General features: G+C 43.2%; 2 protein-coding genes across 2 annotated transcripts; both read right to left on the bottom strand.

The window, feature by feature from the left end:
- Positions 1 to 5,239: 5,239 nt before the first annotated feature.
- On the bottom strand, positions 5,240 to 11,019 carry LOC118422033. Its single transcript, XM_035829536.1, has 4 exons — positions 10,041 to 11,019; positions 9,161 to 9,261; positions 8,939 to 9,045; positions 5,240 to 8,712 (listed from the first exon to the last, which is right to left on the bottom strand). The coding sequence occupies exons 1-4, from the start codon at positions 10,749 to 10,751 to the stop codon at positions 5,240 to 5,242; spliced, it is 4,392 nt and encodes a 1,463-aa protein (XP_035685429.1). The 5' UTR covers positions 10,752 to 11,019.
- A 1,347-nt stretch (positions 11,020 to 12,366) lies between these two features.
- Positions 12,367 to 18,176, bottom strand: LOC118422031. The gene is made up of 4 exons (XM_035829535.1): positions 17,499 to 18,176; positions 16,780 to 16,874; positions 15,888 to 15,994; positions 12,367 to 15,660 (listed from the first exon to the last, which is right to left on the bottom strand). The coding sequence occupies exons 1-4, from the start codon at positions 18,174 to 18,176 to the stop codon at positions 12,515 to 12,517; spliced, it is 4,026 nt and encodes a 1,341-aa protein (XP_035685428.1). The 3' UTR covers positions 12,367 to 12,514.
- Between the last annotated feature and the right edge of the window lie 4,102 nt (positions 18,177 to 22,278).

The following is a 22,278-nucleotide window of genomic DNA, read 5'->3' as shown; positions in this document are numbered from 1 at the left end:
TTGTCGAAGAAACTGACCTGTTGCCTTAATTTTGGTATATATCCTAGTATCTACATCTATCTATTAATCTCTCTCTCTTCCCCCTCTCCCTCCCTCTCTATAAATATCATAAGAAATTTTAGTACTTTAAAAAGATTCATATCCAGAAGGTGGCGAAATCTCACTTTTAAAACAAGGTGAGATGTAGTCAGATATGTGTAAACACACAAACGGATTCACCTAACATGTACACATCGGTCCAATCATAGAACTTTACAGAATATAGTGAAAATGCACAGGAAGCACGTTCAGGTCTGCTAGGTTAAGTTTCTCCTTAAAGCCTCTAGATGACTCGTCTAGACCTGTTCCAATGAGGGAATTTATCGTTAGATTACTGTAAGTTCATAGAGCATAAAGCATATAAAATGTTGGACTGAGAAAAATGCACACCGCGATGGGGAAAACGTAAGTGGGAACAGTAACTGCGAAACAGTTGGCTTGGTTAACATTGACAAGTAGCGTTCCGTCTTAACATCTAATCAAAGCGACCTTTTTGTCCTGTGAGTGAAAGATTTCCAGTGATCTTATCTCCCCACCAACAATCGTGTAATCTCAGCCCGAGGTGATGCAGTGTTCACAAAAAGACGTGCCGTCCGAGTTTCTGAGCGCGATTTTCCGCTGAGGCATCTCTGTCGCGGGAGACTTTGTCCCCGTGACCCCTCCGTGAGACAGGTTTTGTGGCGGATGGGACCCGCAAAAGAAAGGGGGATGTTCTCGTGCGAGATTCCCACGGTGCTGCCATTGACTCCACCGTCCCGCCTCCCTTCACGGTTGTCTGTTCTCCACAGAAACCCGTCCTCTCCGCTTTCTTCTGAAAAAAGATGAAGCGGTTCACTCGGTAAGAGGATCCTCCTCCTCAGGACCATCCGTTAGGACGCCTGACATTTTGATCACTTCATTCATCTTGGACCTCTCTCTCCCGGGTGCTGTAAAGTTCATCATGTTTTGTCTGACATGTCAAGATCGACGTTTCCGTCCCTTTTGACGAGTTTTTCTCTAAGAAAAGCCTCTCCATGCGCAGAGTTTTCCCATATGAAAACCCTATCCAGCACATCAATCTAAAATATCAACCCGTCTCTTGGACTGAGAGGGAAATGAAGCCACCTCCCAAGTTGATTTGAACTGGTCCTTTTGGGGGGACTCCACAAACGTATACAATTAACAAAAAGGTACTCCAGGAGCAGGTTTTCACTGTATGAAAAACCTATCCTGCACATCAATATAAGATATCAAGCAATGTGTTTGAGAAGAAATTGAAGCTGACTATAAACTAGGCGACGAAAGTACACAATTGTATGTCACAAGGCAGCATTACCCAAGCATGACTGTGCCCCATGAGAGTAGCCGTGAGTTCTACGGTCTGAGTTAAGAATTCCTCGGGTAATGCTAGTTCACCTTTATCCAAGGGCAGCCTATATCCGTTGTTAAAAAACGGATATTAAGTCACTTCACTCAAGTGAAAAATGAGTATATTGGCTACAAAAGTCTTCAGAAAGTTGAAGTTGGTAGCCTAACGAAAGAAGAAAAAGAAGAAGACGTGGTTTAAAACTGCGGTATTTTTTAAATATTGCAATTTGAAAACAATGTCCATCGACTTGACACACCGAAATGTCCTGTTCTTTAGAACAACGGATAAAGGTTAGCCCCGCGGATAAAGGTGAATTAGCGTTGCGTCGTTTGGGTCATAATCCACTCAACGTTTGGTTGTCCTTAATTTCGCAGTTCCTCTGAGTTTTGATCTTATCAAATAACACGGTTAGTTTCTTTACTTTTAATCACTCAACGCTAAAGCCTGCTGCCATTCCATTTGCTGTGGCGTCTTCTCTCAACCTGCTAGGTCTTATGGCTTGTACGTTTACGTTTTACTTTTACTTTATACAGCGGAGAAATATTCCAGAGCAGTTAATGGCGCAAACTGCATCACCACTGAACAGTAACCTTTCTATTATACCATGATCAGTAGATTTTTGGATGCAACCTCTCACCTCCTGTTTCTCATGAAATGAAATACGATAGTTTGATACATTCATATTTTTATAACTTTGCCTCAGGACACTTTGGTGCTGGAGTATCCGATGTTCATGTTGTTGATGATGATGTTGGGACGGAAGTATATTTCTCTACTGAAAACATTTAGAGATATGTAGTGCGGTTATCTATTTATTCCTTAAGTCTTCAACCATATCTTTTTAAACACGAGACTACCTGAAACTGCCACTAGCAAATAAGGTACACTAGGCACGAGGTGAAAGGTCATATCATTTAGCACGAACCACAGCTTGCAGGACTGCAGTTCAAATAGGTTCTCCCAGGCGGCGCTCATCTGTGGCCTGACAAAGCCAACAATGTTTCCAAGAGTTTAGAAGCAGACAATTCAAAAGTTGGGAATGGAGAGTAAAGTTTTCCAGTTAACTCCCTTCCACGTGCGTCCTACCAGTAAGTTGGAACCCGCCTGGCCCGTGTCTGATTCATTCTGACGTTAACTGGCGAGACTTTTGTTCAGACGTGTTGTTGTGGGGAGGGGGGCGGATCTCTACAGGAGCTGCTCATTCTACTGCCACCTGTTCCGTCTGCAGGTCCTGCTAGTCTCAAACAGGTTCCACAGGGTGCCGAATGGATCGGAAATCCAAAAGGGCAGGAGAGTTTGTCAGAAAAGTTTTGTGGACCCTTCGTTTGGCTACACATTTAATATTTTGGAAAACAGTTCTTTATCTTCAACTGACATAAAGTAAAAGCTTCCACTATCTTGCTTGATTAGTCTAACCCGCTTGTAGAAAGTAGAAATACATTTGGAAAAGATATCGATTCTCGTTTAATTTATCGATATATCTGTATTTTTCGAATTCTTTCGTTGTTAAGTATACAATTCAGGGTGCTGAAGAATTATAAATAAGTTGGTCAAAAGGCTAGCTATAGTTTGCCATGGGAGCTACGACTTGCACTTGGACAATTCGTCGAGCCCAAATTGTATTGTATCTTTTGGGGAAACAGTTTCTTTACCTTCAACTGACATGAAGCAAAAGTTGTCCAATAGACTATCCATTGTTTGCACAATTTATCTCTAATTGCATAAGGAAAAGAAAAAAAACATTTATATAGATGTCCTTTCCTTTTACGTTTCTACGTATTTCATTTCCCTCAGTTATGAGTATACATTTCGGTATGCCACACGTTGTTTGCAAGGAGCCGTATTGCATGATATTGCAATATGGCAATAAAAAAGTTATTATAATGATTATCAGAGGGTAGCCAGAGAGTTGGAGTGCATGAATGAATAGTTCTGTGGGCAGTACATACTGGGGTGGTTCTCTATTCGTATTGATAAGTGTGGTGGGTTCTTTAATGATAACAATAATAATAATAATAATCTTTATTGCATATTCATGCCCGAAGGCTAAATGCACAGAAGGACCACATGATGTATTATACATGCAAAGGCAAAACTAAACTTATACAGTGATTCTAAACTAGGCTAGATGGAAAGAGAAATAAGACACTATGTGTTACAACAGGTAATATCATATACTATCGTTAATGGCTGCATCTAACATGTTCTCTCTTTTTGAAACACATGTGCTGGAGACGTGTCTTATCTGAGGAAAGTAATTTATCCTATATGCCTAGTTTCCACCGTAATTTACAGCATCCAAACGACCCAGCTTACTTACTGGGAGGTTACCTAGGGTTTCTCCGGCTGTTCTCCCTGGCAGTCTGGGATGACAGATGGTGAAATAATGACTTCCGTAGGGCGGAGGGATACGGTCGGTGGGTGTGAATGGACGGACAATGGCGGAGGGATACGGTCGGCAGTCGTGAAACGCCACACAATGGCGGGAGGTTCTACTGAGAGCGCGGAGGCTGTTCCGGGCATCCATCATCCAAATGTACTCAAATGGAGATGGCCGGGGAGAATCTCAGATTTGTCACAGAACAGGCCACACAGATCAAATTCTCTATTCCTGAAAATGATCTAAAAGAAGATTCAAGAATAATTTTGGCCGTGAGGAATTTACTACCTGCACGGTCAAAATAATGATAGCACGCCGGTGATGCTGTGATCATTAGTACCAACTTGTCGATTTTTGACCAAAATCTTGCTTCAAACGTTAAAATAACGTAGACATAACTTAGGCATAACGTAGACATAAAGTAGACATAAGGTTTACAACGTATATATAACGTAGACATAACGTTGGCATAACGTAGACATATAACGTAGACATAACGTAGACATAACGTTAAAACAACGTAGACATAACGTAGATCTAACGAAGCTATAACGTAGACATAACGTAGATCTAACGAAGCTATAACGTAGACATAACGTACGCATAACGTAGACATAACACCAGCAGGTTGAACCAGGACAGGCGACAGATGGTGACGTACAGCGCACCTGTCAATCATCTGCCCGGAATGTTCTTATCTGGACCGGAGACGATTTTCCACTAAGACGTTCCGGGACGTTAAGAGGCTTACTACGTCAGAAGGTCAAGACATCCATCTGGACTTGACAGGAACCCTGAGTGTGACTGACAAAGGGAAGGGAAACCAGGCAGGGTGGGTGATATATGGAGAAAACAACGGGGAAGTATGGCGGTCTTCCAAGAGAAAGGGATCATCTCAACACTCGCTGCGATATTGATGCTCATGTAAGATTGAACAGAGTTTTCCTGCAAGCTGGAAGAATTTTAATTCTAAAAAAAGTCGGAAGACTGTCTTGTTCTTTGTCAACTACTATGTACAAAATAAACACATTTCTCAACATCATTAAGCATGTCTACATACTATAGAAACGTATTAACTCAGAGCACTGTGTATTTCTCATGACATTGATCTTAGCCTTCTGTACAAAATACGACCAATTACTCATCTTTGATAACTCTCGTCTGCATCCAAATAGCACACTTACATGTACATGTTGCTTTAGTAGTGCACTGCAATGATCATTGTTGTCCTAATCCTAATCCAGAACTGCCTGCAAACAAGGTGAAGCCGAGAACAATCAGATGAAACTGTTATAAGAAGTCACTGAGTGTATTTGAAGCAGAACCTGAAGTTTTGCGTTTTGTGACGGCTATGAGCTGCAGTTCCCTGAATGACGATAGGTGGCGTGACTGTACAGTTCATCATGGCCGTCTGGGTCCAGTGCCAGCAGCAGGAGAAACAACGCCAAGGATACAAGACAGTCTATAGCTGTTTAGGACTCCTGACGACCCAGTTTGCGTCTCATCTGTCTCGCCTGGTTTCCGTACCTTCTCGCTTTTCGATACTCTCCTAAAGCAGCCCATGCCGAGGACAGGCAGCTGAGTGAATCAGCGATACCCTGATTTTCTGCACGCGGACCGTAAACTTTTCTTTGCATCTGCAGGGCCTGCTTAAAGTAGTCAATGGCTGTTCTGTTCTCACCAAGGCGAAGATACGCTGTTCCAATGGAGTGGAGCATGGGGGCAGCGTGAGGATGTGCTGTACCATGGATGGCTCTCAGCCTCTCCACCGCCTGTTCAAAGTGGACAATTGCTTTCCTGTGATTACCGAGACCGCGCCAGGCAAATCCCATGTCTCTGAGTATATGGACTAAGTGGTTGTGTGCTGAACCCGAGTCATGGATAGTCTGGATCACCTGCAACAGTTGCTCATAAAAGTTCAGTGCTTTCCTGTACTCTTTGAGACCCATATGGGCTGTCGCCAAGTTAGTGAGGGAGCCGGCAATGTCGTTTTGAGCTGCATGTTCACCATAGACATCTTTCTGCATCTGGAGAGCTTGTTCATAGTGGATTATAGCTTTCCGGTAATCACCCAGACGTAGCCAGACAGACACTAAGTTGCAGAGGAAGATGGCAATATTGGGATGTGCTGTGTTTTCACCATATATGCTTTTCTGCATCTGTACTGCCTGTCCAAAGAAGTTCAAGGCTTTCCTGTATCCATCCAAACAACACAATGCATATCGTAAGTTGTTGAGACATAATGCAATGTCTGCGTGCTCTGTGTTTGGACCATGTACAGTTCTGTACATGTGAAGTGCCTGATCATAGTAACGCTTTGCTTTCTCATGAAGACCCATTTTATCATAGACTGTTCCAAGGTTATTAAGAACCTTGGCAATTTTGGGATGTGCGGCTCTTTCACCATGAATACTTCTTAATATATGCAGAGCCTCTTCATAGCAGCTTGTTGACTTTTTATGTTCGTCCAAATCCCACCAAACTGATCCGAGGTTCATAAGGGCATTTGCAGTGCCATCATGAGTGTTACCACCGAGTATTTTCATAATTTCCAGTGCCTGCTGCGCATAGCTGATGGCTTTGCTTTTGTCGAGGTGATTCCAAGAAGCTGCAAGGTTGCCGAGAGTGTATGCGATATCAGGATGTGCTGTAGTCTCACCATAGATGGCCCTGTACATCTGCAACGCCAGCTCCCGGTACCTGATAGCCTTCCGGGGATCCCCCAAGTCATGCCAGACTCCTCCCAGTGACGTCAAGGAGACTGCGATATCGTCATGTGCAGTACCCTGCCCGTACAGGTTCTTTCTCATCTGCAGCGCCTGCTCATAAAATCTAACAGCTTCCTTAAAATCGCCCTTTTCATGCAAACCTAGACCAATGTTGTGGAGTGAAGTGGCAATTTCAATATGATCTGTACTCATACCATTAACCATTCTGTCCGTATCCAATGTCTTTTGAAAATAGTCCAGCGCTTTTGTGTGATCTCCAAGCCTTTGAAAAGCTAAACCTAGACCGTTGAGTGCTTCAGCAATGTCACAGTGCACTGTAGTTTCGCCATAAAGTTTGTTGCACATGTCCAATGCCTTCTCAAAGTAGCTGATGGCTTTTTTAAAATCAGCAAGATTATGCCATGCTGATCCTAGCTTGAGTAGTACCCAGACAAAGTAGTGGTGCTCCGTACTGGAAGTGTAGCATGTCTTAAACATTTGTAACGCCTGTTCGTAGTAATCGATAGCTTTCCTGAAATCTCCTAAACCTGCCCAGGATAACCCCAACTTTGCCAGAAGTGCAGCCTGATTCGGTCTAGTCGTTAAGTCTTTTTGAGCCTCTTCATAGCATCTAATGGCTTCCGTGTTATTGTTATACAAAGAGTACAACTCTCCTTTTACTCCGGGCGGGTTACTGAACAGCTTGATATGAAACAACAGACCTAATTGTATGGAAATAGTCAGCAGCAGACACTCAAAGCCCTCGAGAGGAACTTGCTCACTTGACAGAATATTCTTAAGAGGATTTGCTGTGAAGTAATACCTGAACAACTGCTTCAAATCGGGAATATAAAACACCTTTTGCAAGTCACTGGTTTGGTAAATGCTCTTGTCTGTTGATGTCGTCATTGCCGACAGAGCTGACAGGTTTTCCTTCTGGCCGCCATTTGCAATGTAGGTTCTCAGCCTGAGTTCTGCTGAGATGCTAACCAGCACCTTCAGGTGATGCGCGTTTTCTGCACCGACAACGTCTTTAGTTTCCATCTCTTCTATAGTTTTCCACACTGTGGTTGGTGTAATACCTGAACATAGTGCCAAACAGTCTACAGCAAGAGACGGGAATCTGTAAATTTCCTTTTTTACATCCAATAGTGTTCCTGTAGGTCTTTCGTTTTCAGGACTTGTCCAGTTCTCTGCAATCATCTCCTTTGCCAGGCTACGAGCCATATTCCCACCATGAGCCTTCAGTGTCTCGGCCACAATATCGGCATAGTCATCAAGGAGACTCTGCTCTCCGGTTATCAAACAAGCATTTCTCAAAACTCCAGCGAGGTGATATCCTTCCTTCAGGTACAAGGATGCATCGTTCTTTAAGATTCCCGCCATGTTCCTTGGGGTGCAGATGAGTTCACTAGTTGGTTCAGTCGAAGTCCCCTGTCTGCCCAGTGGAGTCTTACTTGCTTTTGGCATGGAGCCGTCAAATGCAAACCCACGAGGTGTAACAGAGTCGTAGAACCAGTTGTCCAGTGGGTCGTCTGAGTAGAAGTCATTCAGACTTGTTATCCCCATGGCTGGGAGGATGGTTTCTCCCAGGTTGACCACCTTGAGGTGCAGGTAGTGAGTCAGTCGCCGGAAATATGCGACATTTGCTTCATTTTCCTCCTCTATCAAGATGGCGAACTCCAGGTCTGAGTATGGAGTTACCAGTCCTGTGGCCTGCGAACCCAAACCTATCAGGGCATACTTACAGGGAGGGGGGCCCATCACTGCGATACACTCATCTACCAGTTGCGTTATCAATGCCTTTCTATCTTCAGCAATTTTCTCAAACAACCCTCTGACAGCGTCAGCTCGCTTGGCTTCTATCTCCCTTGCTAACTGACTTTCCTCATCATGTATGTAGGGGTTCAGCTCTTTGTCAATGGTTTTCATTTCCTGTTTGATTTGGTGTCGCATTTTGTATAGACTGTCTCTGTATTTATGACTGTTCTCTCCCTTTATATTAACAGTAATTATGCCTAAAGCGTGCTTAATAAACAATATTTCCATTTCGACAATTGTTTCGTCAATATCAGTGTTCAAGACCCCATCCCCTGACCTGGCTACTGCTGCCTGGTACAGTGCTGCCGCCTTGACAAAGTCTCCCCCGTCTCCTGTTTGACAGCCTCGCCTGCAGTAGACATCGCCCAACTTGTGCAGGGGTGAGAATTCATTTGCGTACTGTAGACCTGTAGGATCTGTAGGAACAATGTTGACATGTGCAAATAATAAAGATTGTGAAAGCTGATAGTAAAGTCCCCAACCAAAGGGATATGTATGTCCCCGTGTCAGGCGGTTGAAAGCCAGACATTGTTGTGTAAAACACATTTCCTTTTCTAATTTGACCTCATCAGATTTACTTTATAGTTGGAAATTCAGATAAGTGAACTGTTACCTCATGTTACCAAATATGTTGATGCCTACCTCTGACATGTACGATCCTGAGTGCTGCTGAAAAGTGCTGCTCTGCTGAGTCCAGGTCTCTTCTCCGTACGGCCTCGTCACCTCTCTGTAGGTGTTCTTTGTACAGCCTGGAAACGATTTGCAATAGGCGATAAAGGAGGTGGCACCTTTTTGCTCATACATCCATCCATTCTTTAATTTCTATTAATTAATTTTTATTCCCTTGCAACCAACATTACTAACCTGGGTGTAGACGCCAACACATTACCGTCCTCGCTATGGACACCAACACATTGACGTACAGGTGGCAGCTTATAGCTTTCTTTGTTCCCTTTGGAAGTCACCTGAAATATATCGGGATGTTTTGACGCTCATATTAACAGAGATCTGACACTAGTTGTGTGCAAACAAACACCTGAAGTTTTCTAGTACTGGCGGCTTGAACTACCTTATTGTTCATCATATAATGGTAACGTATTAACGCCGTGTGTGCGCCTACCCTACTAGTACCTATTTCGTCCTAAAATCTATCTTGTCAAACATATTACGAATACAAATTTCGTAGTGATATTTTTGGAGTATTTGCCGGTTATTTATAGCGTTATATTATTTTGTCGGGTCGACAGCAACATGCGTTTGGAGCTATAATTAGCACCGCTATAGTCACGAGCGCACTCAGGCATGTATACATTAGCATTGTGCAAATATACAGGTTCCAAAGGTTGCTGGTTGCTACAAACGTGAGCTGGATAAATAGTCGTGTTGGTACACAATTTAAGAAAGGCAGACGTCATCTCCTTCGATGTAAATAAAAGGTACAACACCACCAGATATTCAAGCACTGTGTGTGACAGGTCCACAAGTTTATAAGAGACTTCATATCGACATGTCCTTCCATGTAGATTATATAATGATACCAAGTTAAAACACCATCAAATACACAAGCGTTGTGTATCTGAGGGGTTCCCCCGTGAGATTGACAACGCACTGCAACGATTGATGGATTGACACAAGCGTTGTGTGTGATATATTCAGCTGCAATTGCGTACCTACTCCTGCTATATAGTAATTGTGAACCTGATTTCAATGTGCAGCTTTTCAGTGTTTCTTTTTAAGCACTTACCCGTCTTTTAACTGCCTGCATGTCTCTCCTGACCTTTGCTGCGTGCAGTAAGCGATGTGAGAGGACGGTTTTCCCATGTGGATCGTCACATCGCTCCAGGGCTGTGCTGTACAGGGCTGTAGCCTTGGTCAAGTGTCTGGGCTCCTTTAAGTCTCTTCCTCTCTTCAGGTTCACGTCTCCAAGACTTTTTATGGCCTCTACTTCTAACAGCTTGTTGCTCTCCGTTATTCCTTCTACAAGAAACTTCGTGAAACCATCTAAGATTGAGTCCATATGACCACCGTTAGCCCATGTCTTATCCAGGTCTTGAAAGATTTCTGAAGTCCTTGCAACAGTAGGAATGACTGTGTCACCATGTGAGCCAGCTATGGGCGTGTTTTGCTTGAGTTTCTCTGCGAGTTTGACCCTATGCACGAGAGACTCCCCTTCCCCCGGGTCCTCACACCGGAGCAGTGCGGCCCTGTACAGGTTCAGGCCCCGCTCCAAGTTCCGCGAGGCTTCGGTCTTGTGAAGTCTTCCTTTCTCCAAGTTCAAGTCTCCCAGGTTCTTCAGTACCTCCACCTCCTGTAGCCTGTCCATATCAGACATGGCGGCCAGAAGGGCGCGGCCGTACCCCGTCTCGGCCAGGTCATACCTTTTAGCCGTAACAAACCTCCGGCATTGCACGTCTACAGGGAGAAGTGTGCCCGCAACACGCAGCATGGTCGACATGGTGATAGGCTGGTAATGATATACAGATAGATGATCGCTAAGTAACGGTGTCTAAATCGCCTTTGATGTGCCACGTAACGCGGAAGTGTCGACAGGGGAATACTAGGTGCGTTGTTGACGTAATCCAATAGAATGACTAGTCAAATAAGTCTCTCAATGAACTTTGAACTTTGCCAATTAGGTATAGCAGTGCAGCCGTCGTGTTACACACGCAGGGGTGACGTCTAAGTAACAGCATTCTTAGTTTTCTCATAGTGTTGGTACATTTTTGTGGGGACTGGCGTTCTTGAAAGATAGTGAAGCGTATTTTTGTCTTCAGTCAAAATATTTCATTTTTAAATATTCGTTGATTATTTATCTATTTCCATTCATTGATGAATAGTAATAGAGGTCCCTTTATTGAAGTTGGTGACTGATTTCCAAAGGAGACCTTACAAAAAATGGCAAATAAAGAACGAGAAATAATTACGAACATAGGATTTAATGCATGATAAGTTCACAATTATGTAACATAAAGTAGTAAACATCCACTTTACTATGCAACAACTTAGGAAAACTCACAGGAATAGGCATACTAATCAACAATAACAACTCAAGGTCACAAAGGGTCATTGAATTCTCTGTGAGGGTCAAAGGTCAGCTTCGTCCTGATATCAGAGTCTGTTCGAAGCTTTAAGAGGTTATAAGAGGTACTTATTTTAGGAAATCTTGATTGTATCTTGTAATCTTGGAAATCTTGAAATCTTGATCTCTATCGAACATAAATAGAAAATAATAAATCTTCTTAACGTTACCTGCAACATGAGAAATCACTCTAACAGTTTAGTTTTGTTTGTACGTATTTCAAGCGAAATAAGATTCATTTATTCTAGGTCTCTTATAAAATGTATATAATAAAGATACTTTTTTCTTAAACTTTTTATTAGATGGAGTACATTGTGTGGAAATATAATCTCCTTGGCATATCTTGGAATAAGACAAACTTTGCCAAACGATGAATTTGTTGGGATGTTATTCTGAAAAGCAAAAAAAAAAAAAAATCTGGAAGACTGCCTCGTTCGTTATCACCTACAATGTACAAGGTTAGGACTTACCATATCTCACCCTACCATCAATTGTGATTATAGAAAGAACAAACGTCACCCAAATGCCCGCTGGTTTGATCAGCCTCATTTACGTCTACTGTAGCTTTCAGAACGTGACGTCAGAGACACGTGACTGCGGAAACGGGTCGTGAAAAGTTCTTAGTGTTGTTTAGATAATGTTTACCCTTACTTCATTTACATCAACATGTGTATTTATAGCAGAGTGTATTTCTCATGGCAAAGATTCCCATTAATCTTACCCTACTGTACAACCCATTGACCAATACTTATCTTGTATTATCCTTACCTTGAACTGTACATATGCTTAAGCTGAAACTGAATGTAAGAGACTTCTGCAGTTCCCTGGATAACGAAAGGTGGCGTGATTTATCACTTCGTACATCAGGTTCAACTGACACCAGCACTCCGATCGATACAGACTACTGTTAGTTTCCTGCTATGCAGAGAATCGCTTACTCTTTCTAGTAGTAATAAACTTCAATGTGACGGAAGTGATGATGGTACATGTTTGCACTCTTTGCACGTATATGGCCTTTTCCAAGTAGTCGATGGATTTTCTGTTCATACCTGGGCAAAGCGAGGCAATGTTCACGAGACAATGTGAGGTTGTGCTGCACCATGTAGTTCGGAACTTTTCACATGTCTGGTCAAAGTAGTCTATGGCTTTCCTGTAATACCGAGTTTGTCCCGGACTAGTCCTATCAATGAGAGTGTACCGGCAATGAAGGGGTGTGCTGAATTCGGGCCATAGATGGTCCTGAGCACTTGCAAAGACTGATTATAGCAACCCAGTGCTTTCCTGTAATCCCCAAGGCGCATATAGGCTGTTCCCAAGTTACCGAGGCAGACAGCAATGTCGGCATGAGCTGTAGTTTCACCATAGACAGCTTTGTACATCTCCAGACCCCGGCTATAGTAGTTTATAGCTTTTCTGTAATCACCCAAAAAATGCCATGCATATCCCTGATTGTTCATTGTTTCGGCAATCTTTGGATGTGATGCGGCTGGACCAAAAAAGCTTTTATAGATCCCCAATGCCTGTTCAAAGTACTCGAATGCTTTTCGGTGATCACCTAGTTCATTGAATCCCGCCCCTACGTTGTTGAGACATTGTGCAATGTCTGCATGCTCTGTGCGTGGACCATGTACAGTCTTGTACATGCGAAGTGCCTGGTCAAAGTAACGTATTGCTTTCTCATGAAGACCCATCTCACCATAGACTGTTCCAAGATTATTTAGAGAGACAGCAATTTTGGGATGTGCTGCGCGTTCACCATGAATACTTCTTAATATGTGCCGAGCCTCCTGATAGCAGCTGATTGCCTTTTTATTCTCACCCAACTTCCACCAAACCGATCCAAGGTTGTTAAACGCATTTGCAGTGTCATCATGTTTGTCATTACCGAGCGTTTTGCTCATGTCCAGTGCCTGCTGTGCGTATCTGATAGCCTTGTTTTTGTCTAAGTAAATCCAAGACGCTGCAAGGCTGCCAAGAGTACTTGCAATGTCGGGATGTGCCTCAGTCTCACCATAGATTGCCCTGTACATCATCAGAGCCATCTCTCGATACCCGATAGCCTTCTTGGGATCACCCAGTTCATGCCAGGCTCCTCCTAGCACCTCCAGAGAGATGGCGATATCTTTATGTGCAGTACTCTGTCCGTACAGGTTCTTTCTCATCTGCAGCGCTTGCTCAAGAATCATAACAGATTTCTTAAGATCGCCCTTGCAATACAAACCTAAGCCAACGTTATGTAGTGCACTCGCAGTTTCAACATGTTCTCTAATCGCGCCATATAGAGTCCTATGAATTGTTAATGTCTGCTGAAAATAGTCCAGGGCTTTCGTGTGATCTCCAAGCATCTGACAAGCTAAACCCAGACCACTGAGTGCTCTTGCAATGTCAGGGTGTGCTGTATCGTGGCCATACTTATTTTTACTCATGTTCAGTGCCCTCTTAAAGTAGCTGATGGCTTTTTGATAATCCGCCAGTTCATACCAGGCATTTCCTAGCTTGTGTAGTAAATACTCAAACATAGGATGCTTTGTACTGGAATTGTAGAATATCTTGAGCATTTCGAAAGCCTCTTCGTGGTAATCGATAGCTTTCCTGTAGTTCCCTAAACTTGCCCAGGATGAACCCAGTTTGGACAGTAATGCCGCCTGATTTGGTCCAGCCGCCAAGTTATGTTGGGCTTCTTGATAACATTTAACGGCGTCCATGTTATGATGATACAAATGGTACAAATCACCTTTTACCATTGGAGAGTTGTCAAATAACTTGATATCCAAGAATAGGCCTACTCTTATGGATATTATTAGTAACAGAAACTTGTCCTCGAGAGGAATTTGCTCGCCTGACATAAGTTTCTCAAGAGGAATTGCTGTGAAGTAATACCTGAACAACTGCTTGACATCAGAAATGTAAAACACCTTTTGTAAGTCACTGGTTTGGTAGATACTCTTGTCTGGTGATATATTCAATGCCGACAAAGCTGACAGGTTTTCCTTCTGACCACCGTTTGCAATGTAGGTTCTCAGCCTGAGTTCTGCTGAGATGCTGACCAGCACCTTCAGGTGATGCGCGTTTTCTGCACTGACCACGCCTGTAGTTTCCATCTCTTCTACAGTTTTCCACACTGTGGTTGGTGTAATACCTGAACAGAGTGCCAAACAGTCTACAGCAAGAGACGGGAATCTATAAATTTCTCTCTTTACATCCAACAGTGTCCCTGTTGGTAGTTGGCCTTGTGTCCAGTTATGGAATATCATCTCCTTTGCCAGTCTATGAGCTATTTCTGCACCATAGACTTTCATTGTGTCTACCAAAATGTCGGCATAGTCACCAACTAAACTTTGCTCTCCTGCTATGAAACAAACATTTCTCAAAACCCCAGCCAGGTGATATCCTTCCTTCAAGTACACTGAGATATCCTTTTCCAAGATTGCAGCCATGTTCTTTGGTGAGCGGATAAGATCACTGGCTGGTTCAGTCGAAGTTCCCTGCCTGCCCAATGGGGTCTTGCTCGCCTTTGGCATGGAGCCGTCAAATGCAAACCCACGTGGTGTAACAGAGTCGTAGAACCAGTTGTCTAGTGGGTCGTCTGAGTAGAAGTCATTCAGACTTTTTATACCCATGGCTGGGAGGATGGTTTCTCCCAGGTTGACCACCTTGAGGTGCAGGTAGTGAGTCAGTCGACGGAAATACGTGACATTTGCTTCATTTTCCTCCTCTACCAAGATGGCGAACTCCAGGTCTGAGTATGGAGTGACCAGTCCTGTGGCCTGTGAACCCAAACCTATCAGGGCATACTTACAGGGAGGCGGACCCATCACTGCGATACACTCATCTACAAGCTGCCCAATAAACACCTGTCTATCTTTAGCAATCCTCTCAAATAACTTCCTGACAGCTTCAGCTCGCTTGGCTTCTATATCTCTTGCCAACTGACTTTCCTCAGCATGTTTGTAGGGGTTCAGCTCTCTGTCGATGGTTTCCATTTCCTGCTTGATTTGGTCGCGCATTTCTCTTAGATTTAACTTTTGTTCGCAAGTGCTTTCTCCACTCTTAGTATCAGTAGCATGTAAAGTATATTTGAGAAACAAGGTATCTGTTTCTTTAACTGCTTTTCTTAGATTGTCCCTAGAATCTTCATCCCCTGACCTGGCTGCTGCTGCCTGGTACAGCGCCGCCGCCTTGACAAAGTCTCCCCCGTCTCCTGTTTGGCAGCCTCGCCTGCAGTAGACATCGCCCAACTTGTGCAGAGGTAGAACCTCTCTTCCGTATTGCTGAACAGTAGGGTCTGTAAAAAAAACAGCTATGTACAATTGTCCAATCTTTGAATGTCATTAGGAAGCCAAAGAGGACAGTTGTATCTGCCTACACTCAGATATTGTACGAAGGTATAAGTCTGTTTTCGATAGTAATTGCCATCGATTATTTACAAAATCCACAAATATTGGACGTTCCAATGAAGTTTGTGACTGAAAATACACAGTGAAACAATGTCTGTATCAACTATATATATACCTCTGAAATGTACGCGCCTGAGTGCTGCTGCAAAGTGCTTCTCTGCTGAGTCCAGGTCTCCATTCCGTACGGCCTTTTTACCTGTCTTAAAGTGTTCCTTATACTCTCTGCAGGGGGTATAAGGGTACGTACAACATCAATGTAAGATTAGTATGGTTACGTAAGTAGGGAGTTTATGAGTACATAAACAGAGGATAGTTAATTTTCTTCCAATAGTTACAGTTTTTAAAGATAAAGGAGGCTGTCCCTATCAAGCTGGAGGGTGCGAAGCAGAAACGCAAGGAGGGCTGGGAGCTGCCCAAGTCCTACCTACCCCTACTCCGCACCGAGGCGGGGCAGATGATCTACGCAAGTCTCGGACCTAGTCTCGTGCTCTCTCGCGTGATCGAGACTAGGTCAATCTCCGTGAACAAGATGTGCTGTCAGACATAGAAAATTTGGAGGTAACCTTATGTACCTTGCCTATAAAAACAGTCACTGTTGGAAGAGAATTTGTAGTAACTCTATTCAAGACTGACTGATGAACTTCTTTAACGGTAAACAGAGGAGCAAGTTGACGAAGCGTTTAGTGTGATGTTAGGCTTTGATTGTCTAAGAGGAACGTTACATATTGAAGATTTACATTTTCCCCCAAAGTACTGCTATTGAAATTTTGCTAGTCTTTAACAAAACTTTATGTTGGAAATATCTGTCGTTTTGTCTTCGTCAATAATTTTTAAATTTATATTTCAAGATACTTTGTCCCTGGGTATTTGGCATAAAAGTGAAGGAATGTTGTAATGTACTACATCTTAAACAGACCCATCGTCATATTCAAGTTAATGAAAATATCACGAGAAAACATGTGGTTATCAGTGTTAGAAAGGCATTATATTCGACCGACGTCACTCACCTAACATTATCTGCTGCAGCGAGGTCATGACTCTTACTGACTTTGCCAGGTCCGCTTGACAACCACTTGTTGGCATTTCTGTCCTTCAGCTTCATCTAAAATATACCAATTAAACCAACCTTAGTGACTTGTTTAACAAATAATCACAGCAGACAACCCTTAAAGTATACCTCACCCAACCCATGAATGAACCACATGGACATGAACACCCCATCCATTGACAACAATCGGCGCGCGCGGTCACACAACGAACAACTGCAATGCGATACTGCCTCGCCACGCACAGGTGAACAGTAGACACAGGTGAGCGAACATGACACCTCACAGGTCAGAAGGTCATCGGTTACTACAAACACGAGCTCCGTTGGTACACAGGTGACAATGTCAATGACCAAGGGAAAAGCAGAACAATTGCTGCTATACTGCACAGCGAAGGTGGATTTGTTTTGTCCTAAATTGAGACACATCTGCTAGGACACACAGTTTGTTTGGTTATATCTGTATTTAGAACAAAGCTGACGTTTTGGTAGTAAAATATACTGACAACGCTGAGCTATGATACAAAAATTCGAAAAGTATTCTGTGTAGGGAGAACACGTAACCGTCTTCTCATTTTCTGTATATCTCTCCTGACCTGACTGATTTTAATGCGCCGGTAGGCTTTGTATGCCTTTGAACGCTCTTACCCGTCTTTTAACTGCATGTATGTCTCTCCTGACCTTTGCTGCGTGCAGTAAGCGGTGTGTGAGGACGGTTTTCCCATGTGGATCGTCACACCGCCCCAGGGCTGTGCTGTACAGGGCTGTAGCATTGGTCAAGTGTCTGGGCTCCTTTAAGTCTCTTCCTCTCCTAAGGTTCACGTCTCCGAGACTTTTTATGGCCTCTACTTCTAACAGCTTCTTTTCTTCCGTTATACCTTCTACAAGAAACTTCGTGAAGCCATCCAAGATGGAGTCCAAATGGCCACCCTTAGCCCATGCCTTATCCAGGTCTTGAAAGATTTCTGAAGTCCTTGCGACAGAGTTAAGCTTAGTGTCACTGGTTGAGCCAGCCATGTGTGTTTTCTGTCTGAGTTTCTCGGCGAGTTTGATCCTATGTACGAGGGACTCCCCTTCCCCCGGGTCCTCACACCGGAGCAGTGCGGCCCTGTACAGGTTCAGGCCCTGCTCCAAGTTCCGCGAGGCTTCGGTCTTGTGAAGTCTTCCCTTCTCCACTTTCAAGTCTCCCAGACTCTTCAGTACCTCCACTTCCTGTAGCCTGTCCATATCAGACATGGCGGCCAGAAGGGCGCGGCCGTACCCCGTCTCGGCCAGGTCATACCTTTTAGCCGTAACAAACCTCCGGCATTGCACGTCTACAGGGAGAAGTGTGCCCGCAACACGCAGCATGGTCGACATGGTGATAGGCTGGTAATGATATACAGATAGATGATCGCTAAGTTACGGTGTCTAAATCGCCTTTAATGTGCCACGTAACGCGGAAGTGTCGACAGGGGAATACTAGGTGCGTTGTTGACGTAATCCAATAGAATGGCTAGTCAAATAAGTCTCACAATGAACTTTGAACTTTGCCAATTAGGTATAGCAGTGCAGCCGTCGTGTTACCCACGCAGGGGTGACGTCTAAATAACAGCATTCTTGGTTTTCTCATAGTGTTGGTACATTTTTGTGGGGACTGGCGTTCTTGAAAGATAGTGAAGCGTATTTTTTGTCTTCAGTCAAAATATTTCATTTTTAAATATTCTTTGTTTATTTATCTATTTTCATTCATTTATGAATAGTAATAGAGGCCCCTTCATTTAAGTTAGTAACTGATTTCCAAAGGAGACCATACAAAATATAACAAATAAAGAACGAGAAATAATTACAAACATAGGATTTAATGCATGATAAGTTCACAATTATGTAACATAAAGTAGTAAACATCCACTTTACTATGCAACAACGTAGGAAAACTCACAGGAATAAGAATCAACAATAACAACTCAAGGTCACAAAGGGTCATTGAATTCTCTGTGAGGCTCAAAGGTCAGCTTCCTCCTGATATCAGAGTCTGTTTGAAGGCCTTTAGAGGTTATAAGAGGTACTTATTTTAGGAAATCTTGATTGTAAGCAGATCAATTTGGAATTAACAAGCGGAGATATTGAAAGTATCCGCTTCTCCACTATCAAACATAAACAGAAAATAAGTGAATCTCCTTAACATTACCTGCAGAATGAAAAATCGCTCTAACAGTTTAACTGTTTTTACGTATTTCAACCGAAATAACATCTTTTCTAGGTCTCTTGTCAAATGTATATCCTTGGTAAAGATACTGCATTTATATTGAACTTTTTCTAGATGGAATACAATCTGTGTATAGATAATCTCTTTCGCACTTCTAAAGAAGAAGAAGGCACTTCTAATGCACATCTAGAATAAAACAAGCTTTGGAAAATGATGACTTTGTAGGCATTGTATTCTGAAAAGCCAAAAGCTAGAAGACTGTTCGTTATGACCTACAATGTAAACGATAAGGACTAAACATATCTCACCCTACCGTTAATGTAGTGTCTTTGTGATTAAAAGAACAAAACAAAACCCACCAAACTTTTCCGCTGATTCGGCCTTATTTACGTCTACTGTAGCTTTCAGGACGTGACGTCAGAGGCACGTGATTGCGGGAACGGGTCGTTCAAAGATTTTAGTGTTCTTTAGATAATGTTTAGTCTTACTTCATTTACATAAACATAGAGCAGAGTGTATTTCTTACCGCAAAGGTACCCATTAATCTTACCCTACTGTTCAACCCATTGATTAATCCTTGTCTTGCCGGTATCCTTAAGCTTATAATTACCTTGAACTGTTTGTGCATATGCTTAAGCTGAAACTGAATGTAAGAGACTTTTGCAGTTCCCTGGATAACGAAAAGTGGCGTGATTGAACACTTTGTATATCAGGGTCAAGTGACACCAGCACTCCGATCGATACAGACTACTGTTAGTTTCCTGCTATACAGAGAATCGCTTACTCTTTCTAGTAGTAATAAACTTCAATGTGACGGAAGTGATGACGGTACATGTCTCTTTGCACGTATATGGCCTTTTCCAAGTAGTCGATGGATTTTCTGTTCATACCTGGGCAAAGCGAGGCAATGTTCACGAGACAATGTGAGGTTGTGCTGCACCATGTAGTTCGGAACTTTTCACATGTCTGGTCAAAGTAGTCTATGGCTTTCCTGTAATACCGAGTTTGTCCCGGACTAGTCCTATCAATGAGAGTGTAGCGGCAATGAAGGGGTGTGCTGAATTCGGGCCATAGATGGTCCTGAGCACTTGCAAAGACTGATTATAGCAATCCAGTGCTTTCCTGTAATCCCCAAGGCTCATACAAGCTGTTCCCAAGTTACCGAGGCAGACAGCAATGTCGGGATGAGCTGTGGCCCCGCCATAGACAACTTTGTACATCTCCAGACCCCGGCTATAGTAGTTTATAGCTTTTCTGTAATCACCCAAAATATGCCATGCATATCCCTGATTGTTCATTGTTTCGGCAATCTTTGGATGTGATGCGGCTGGACCAAAAATACTTTTATAGATCCCCAACGCCTGTTCAAAGTACTCGAATGCTTTTCGGTGATCCCCTAGTTCATTGAATCCCGCCCCTACGTTGTTGAGACATTGTGCAATGTCTGCATGATCTGTGCTTGGACCATGTACAGTCTTGTACATACGAAGTGCCTGGTCACAGTAAATTATTGCTTTCTCATGAAGACCCATTTCACCATAGACTGTTCCAAAATTATTTAGACAGACAGCAATGCGAGGATGTGCTGCGCGTTTACCATGAATACTTCTTAATATGTGCAGCGCCTCCTCATAGCAGCTGATTGCCTTTTTATGCTCACCCAACTTCCACCAAACCGATCCAAGGTTGTTAAAGGCATTTGCAGTGTCATCATGTGTGTCATTACCGACCGTTTTCCTCATCTCCAGGGCCTGCTGGGCGTAGCTGATAGCCTTGTTTTTGTCTGAGTAATTCCAAGACGCTGCAAGGCTGCCAAGTGTACTCGCAATGTCGGGATGTGCCTCAGTCTCACCATAGATTGCCCTGTACATCATCAGAGCCATATCGCGATACCCGATAGCCTTCTTGGGATCACCCAGTTCATGCCAGGCTCCTCCTAGCACCTCCAGAGAGATGGCGATATCTTTATGTGCAGTTCTCTGTCCGTACAGTTTCTTTCTCATCTGCAGTGCTTGCTCAAGAATCATAACAGATTTCTTAAGATCGCCCTTGTAATACAAACATAAGCCAACATTATGTAGTGCACTCGCAGTTTCAACATGTGCTGTACTCACGCCATAGAGAGTCCTATGAATTGTTAACGTCTGTTGAAAATAGTCCAGGGCTTTCGTGTGATCTCCAAGCATCTTACAAGCTAAACCTAGAGCACTGAGTGCTCTTGCAATGTCAGGGTGTGCTGTATTGTGGCCATACACATTTGTAAACATGCTCAGTGCCCTCTCAAAGTAGCTGATGGCTTTATGATAATCCGCCAGTTCATACCAGGCACATCCTAGTTTTTGTAGTAAACACGCATACATAGGATGCTCGGTAATGGACGTGTACAATGTCTGGAGCATTTTTAAAGCCTCTTCGTGGTAATCGATAGATTTTCTGTAGTTCCCTAAATTTGCCCAGGATGAACCCAGCTTAGTCAGTAATGCCGCCTGATTTGGTCCAGCCGCCAAGTTATGTTGGGCTTCTTAATAACATTTAACGGCGTCCATGTTATAATTATATAAATGGTACAGATCACCTTTTACCTCGGGAGAGTTGTCAAATAACTTGATATGTAAGAATAGGCCTACTCTTATGGAAATAATTAATAAAAGAAACTTGTCCTCGAGAGGAATTTGCTCACCTGACATAAGTTTCTCAAGAGGAATTGCTGTGAAGTAATACCTAAACAACTGTTTGACATCAGAAATGTAAAACACCTTTTGGAAGTCACTGGTTTGGTAGATACTCTTGCCTGGTGATATCTTCAATGCCGACAATGCTGATAGGTTTTCCTTCTGACCACCGTTTGCAATGTAGGTTCTCATCCTGAGTTCTGCTGAGATGCTGACCAGCACCTTCAGGTGATGCGCGTTTTCTGCAATGAAAATGCCTTTTCTATCCATCGCTTTCAGAGCTTTCCACACTGTGGTGGGTGTAATACCTGAACAGAGTGCCAAACAGTCTACAGCAAGAGACGGGAATCTGTAAATTTCCTTTTTTACATCCAACAGTGTCCCGGTTGGTAGTTGACCTTGTGTCCAGTTATGGAAAATCATCTCCTTTGCCAGTCTATGAGCTATTTCTGCACCATAGACTTTCATTGTGTCGACCAAAATATCGGCATAGTCACCAAGTAAACTTTGCTCTCCTGCTATGAAACAAACATTTCTCAAAACCCCAGCCAGGTGATAACCTTCTTTCAGGTACACTGTGATATCTTTTTCCAAGATTCCA

The sequence above is a fragment of the Branchiostoma floridae genome, chromosome 8 (assembly GCF_000003815.2).
Source record: "Branchiostoma floridae strain S238N-H82 chromosome 8, Bfl_VNyyK, whole genome shotgun sequence".
NCBI lineage: Eukaryota > Metazoa > Chordata > Leptocardii > Amphioxiformes > Branchiostomatidae > Branchiostoma > Branchiostoma floridae.
Note: the sequence above shows the minus strand (reverse complement) of the source record. Positions and strands in the feature narration are given on the sequence as shown.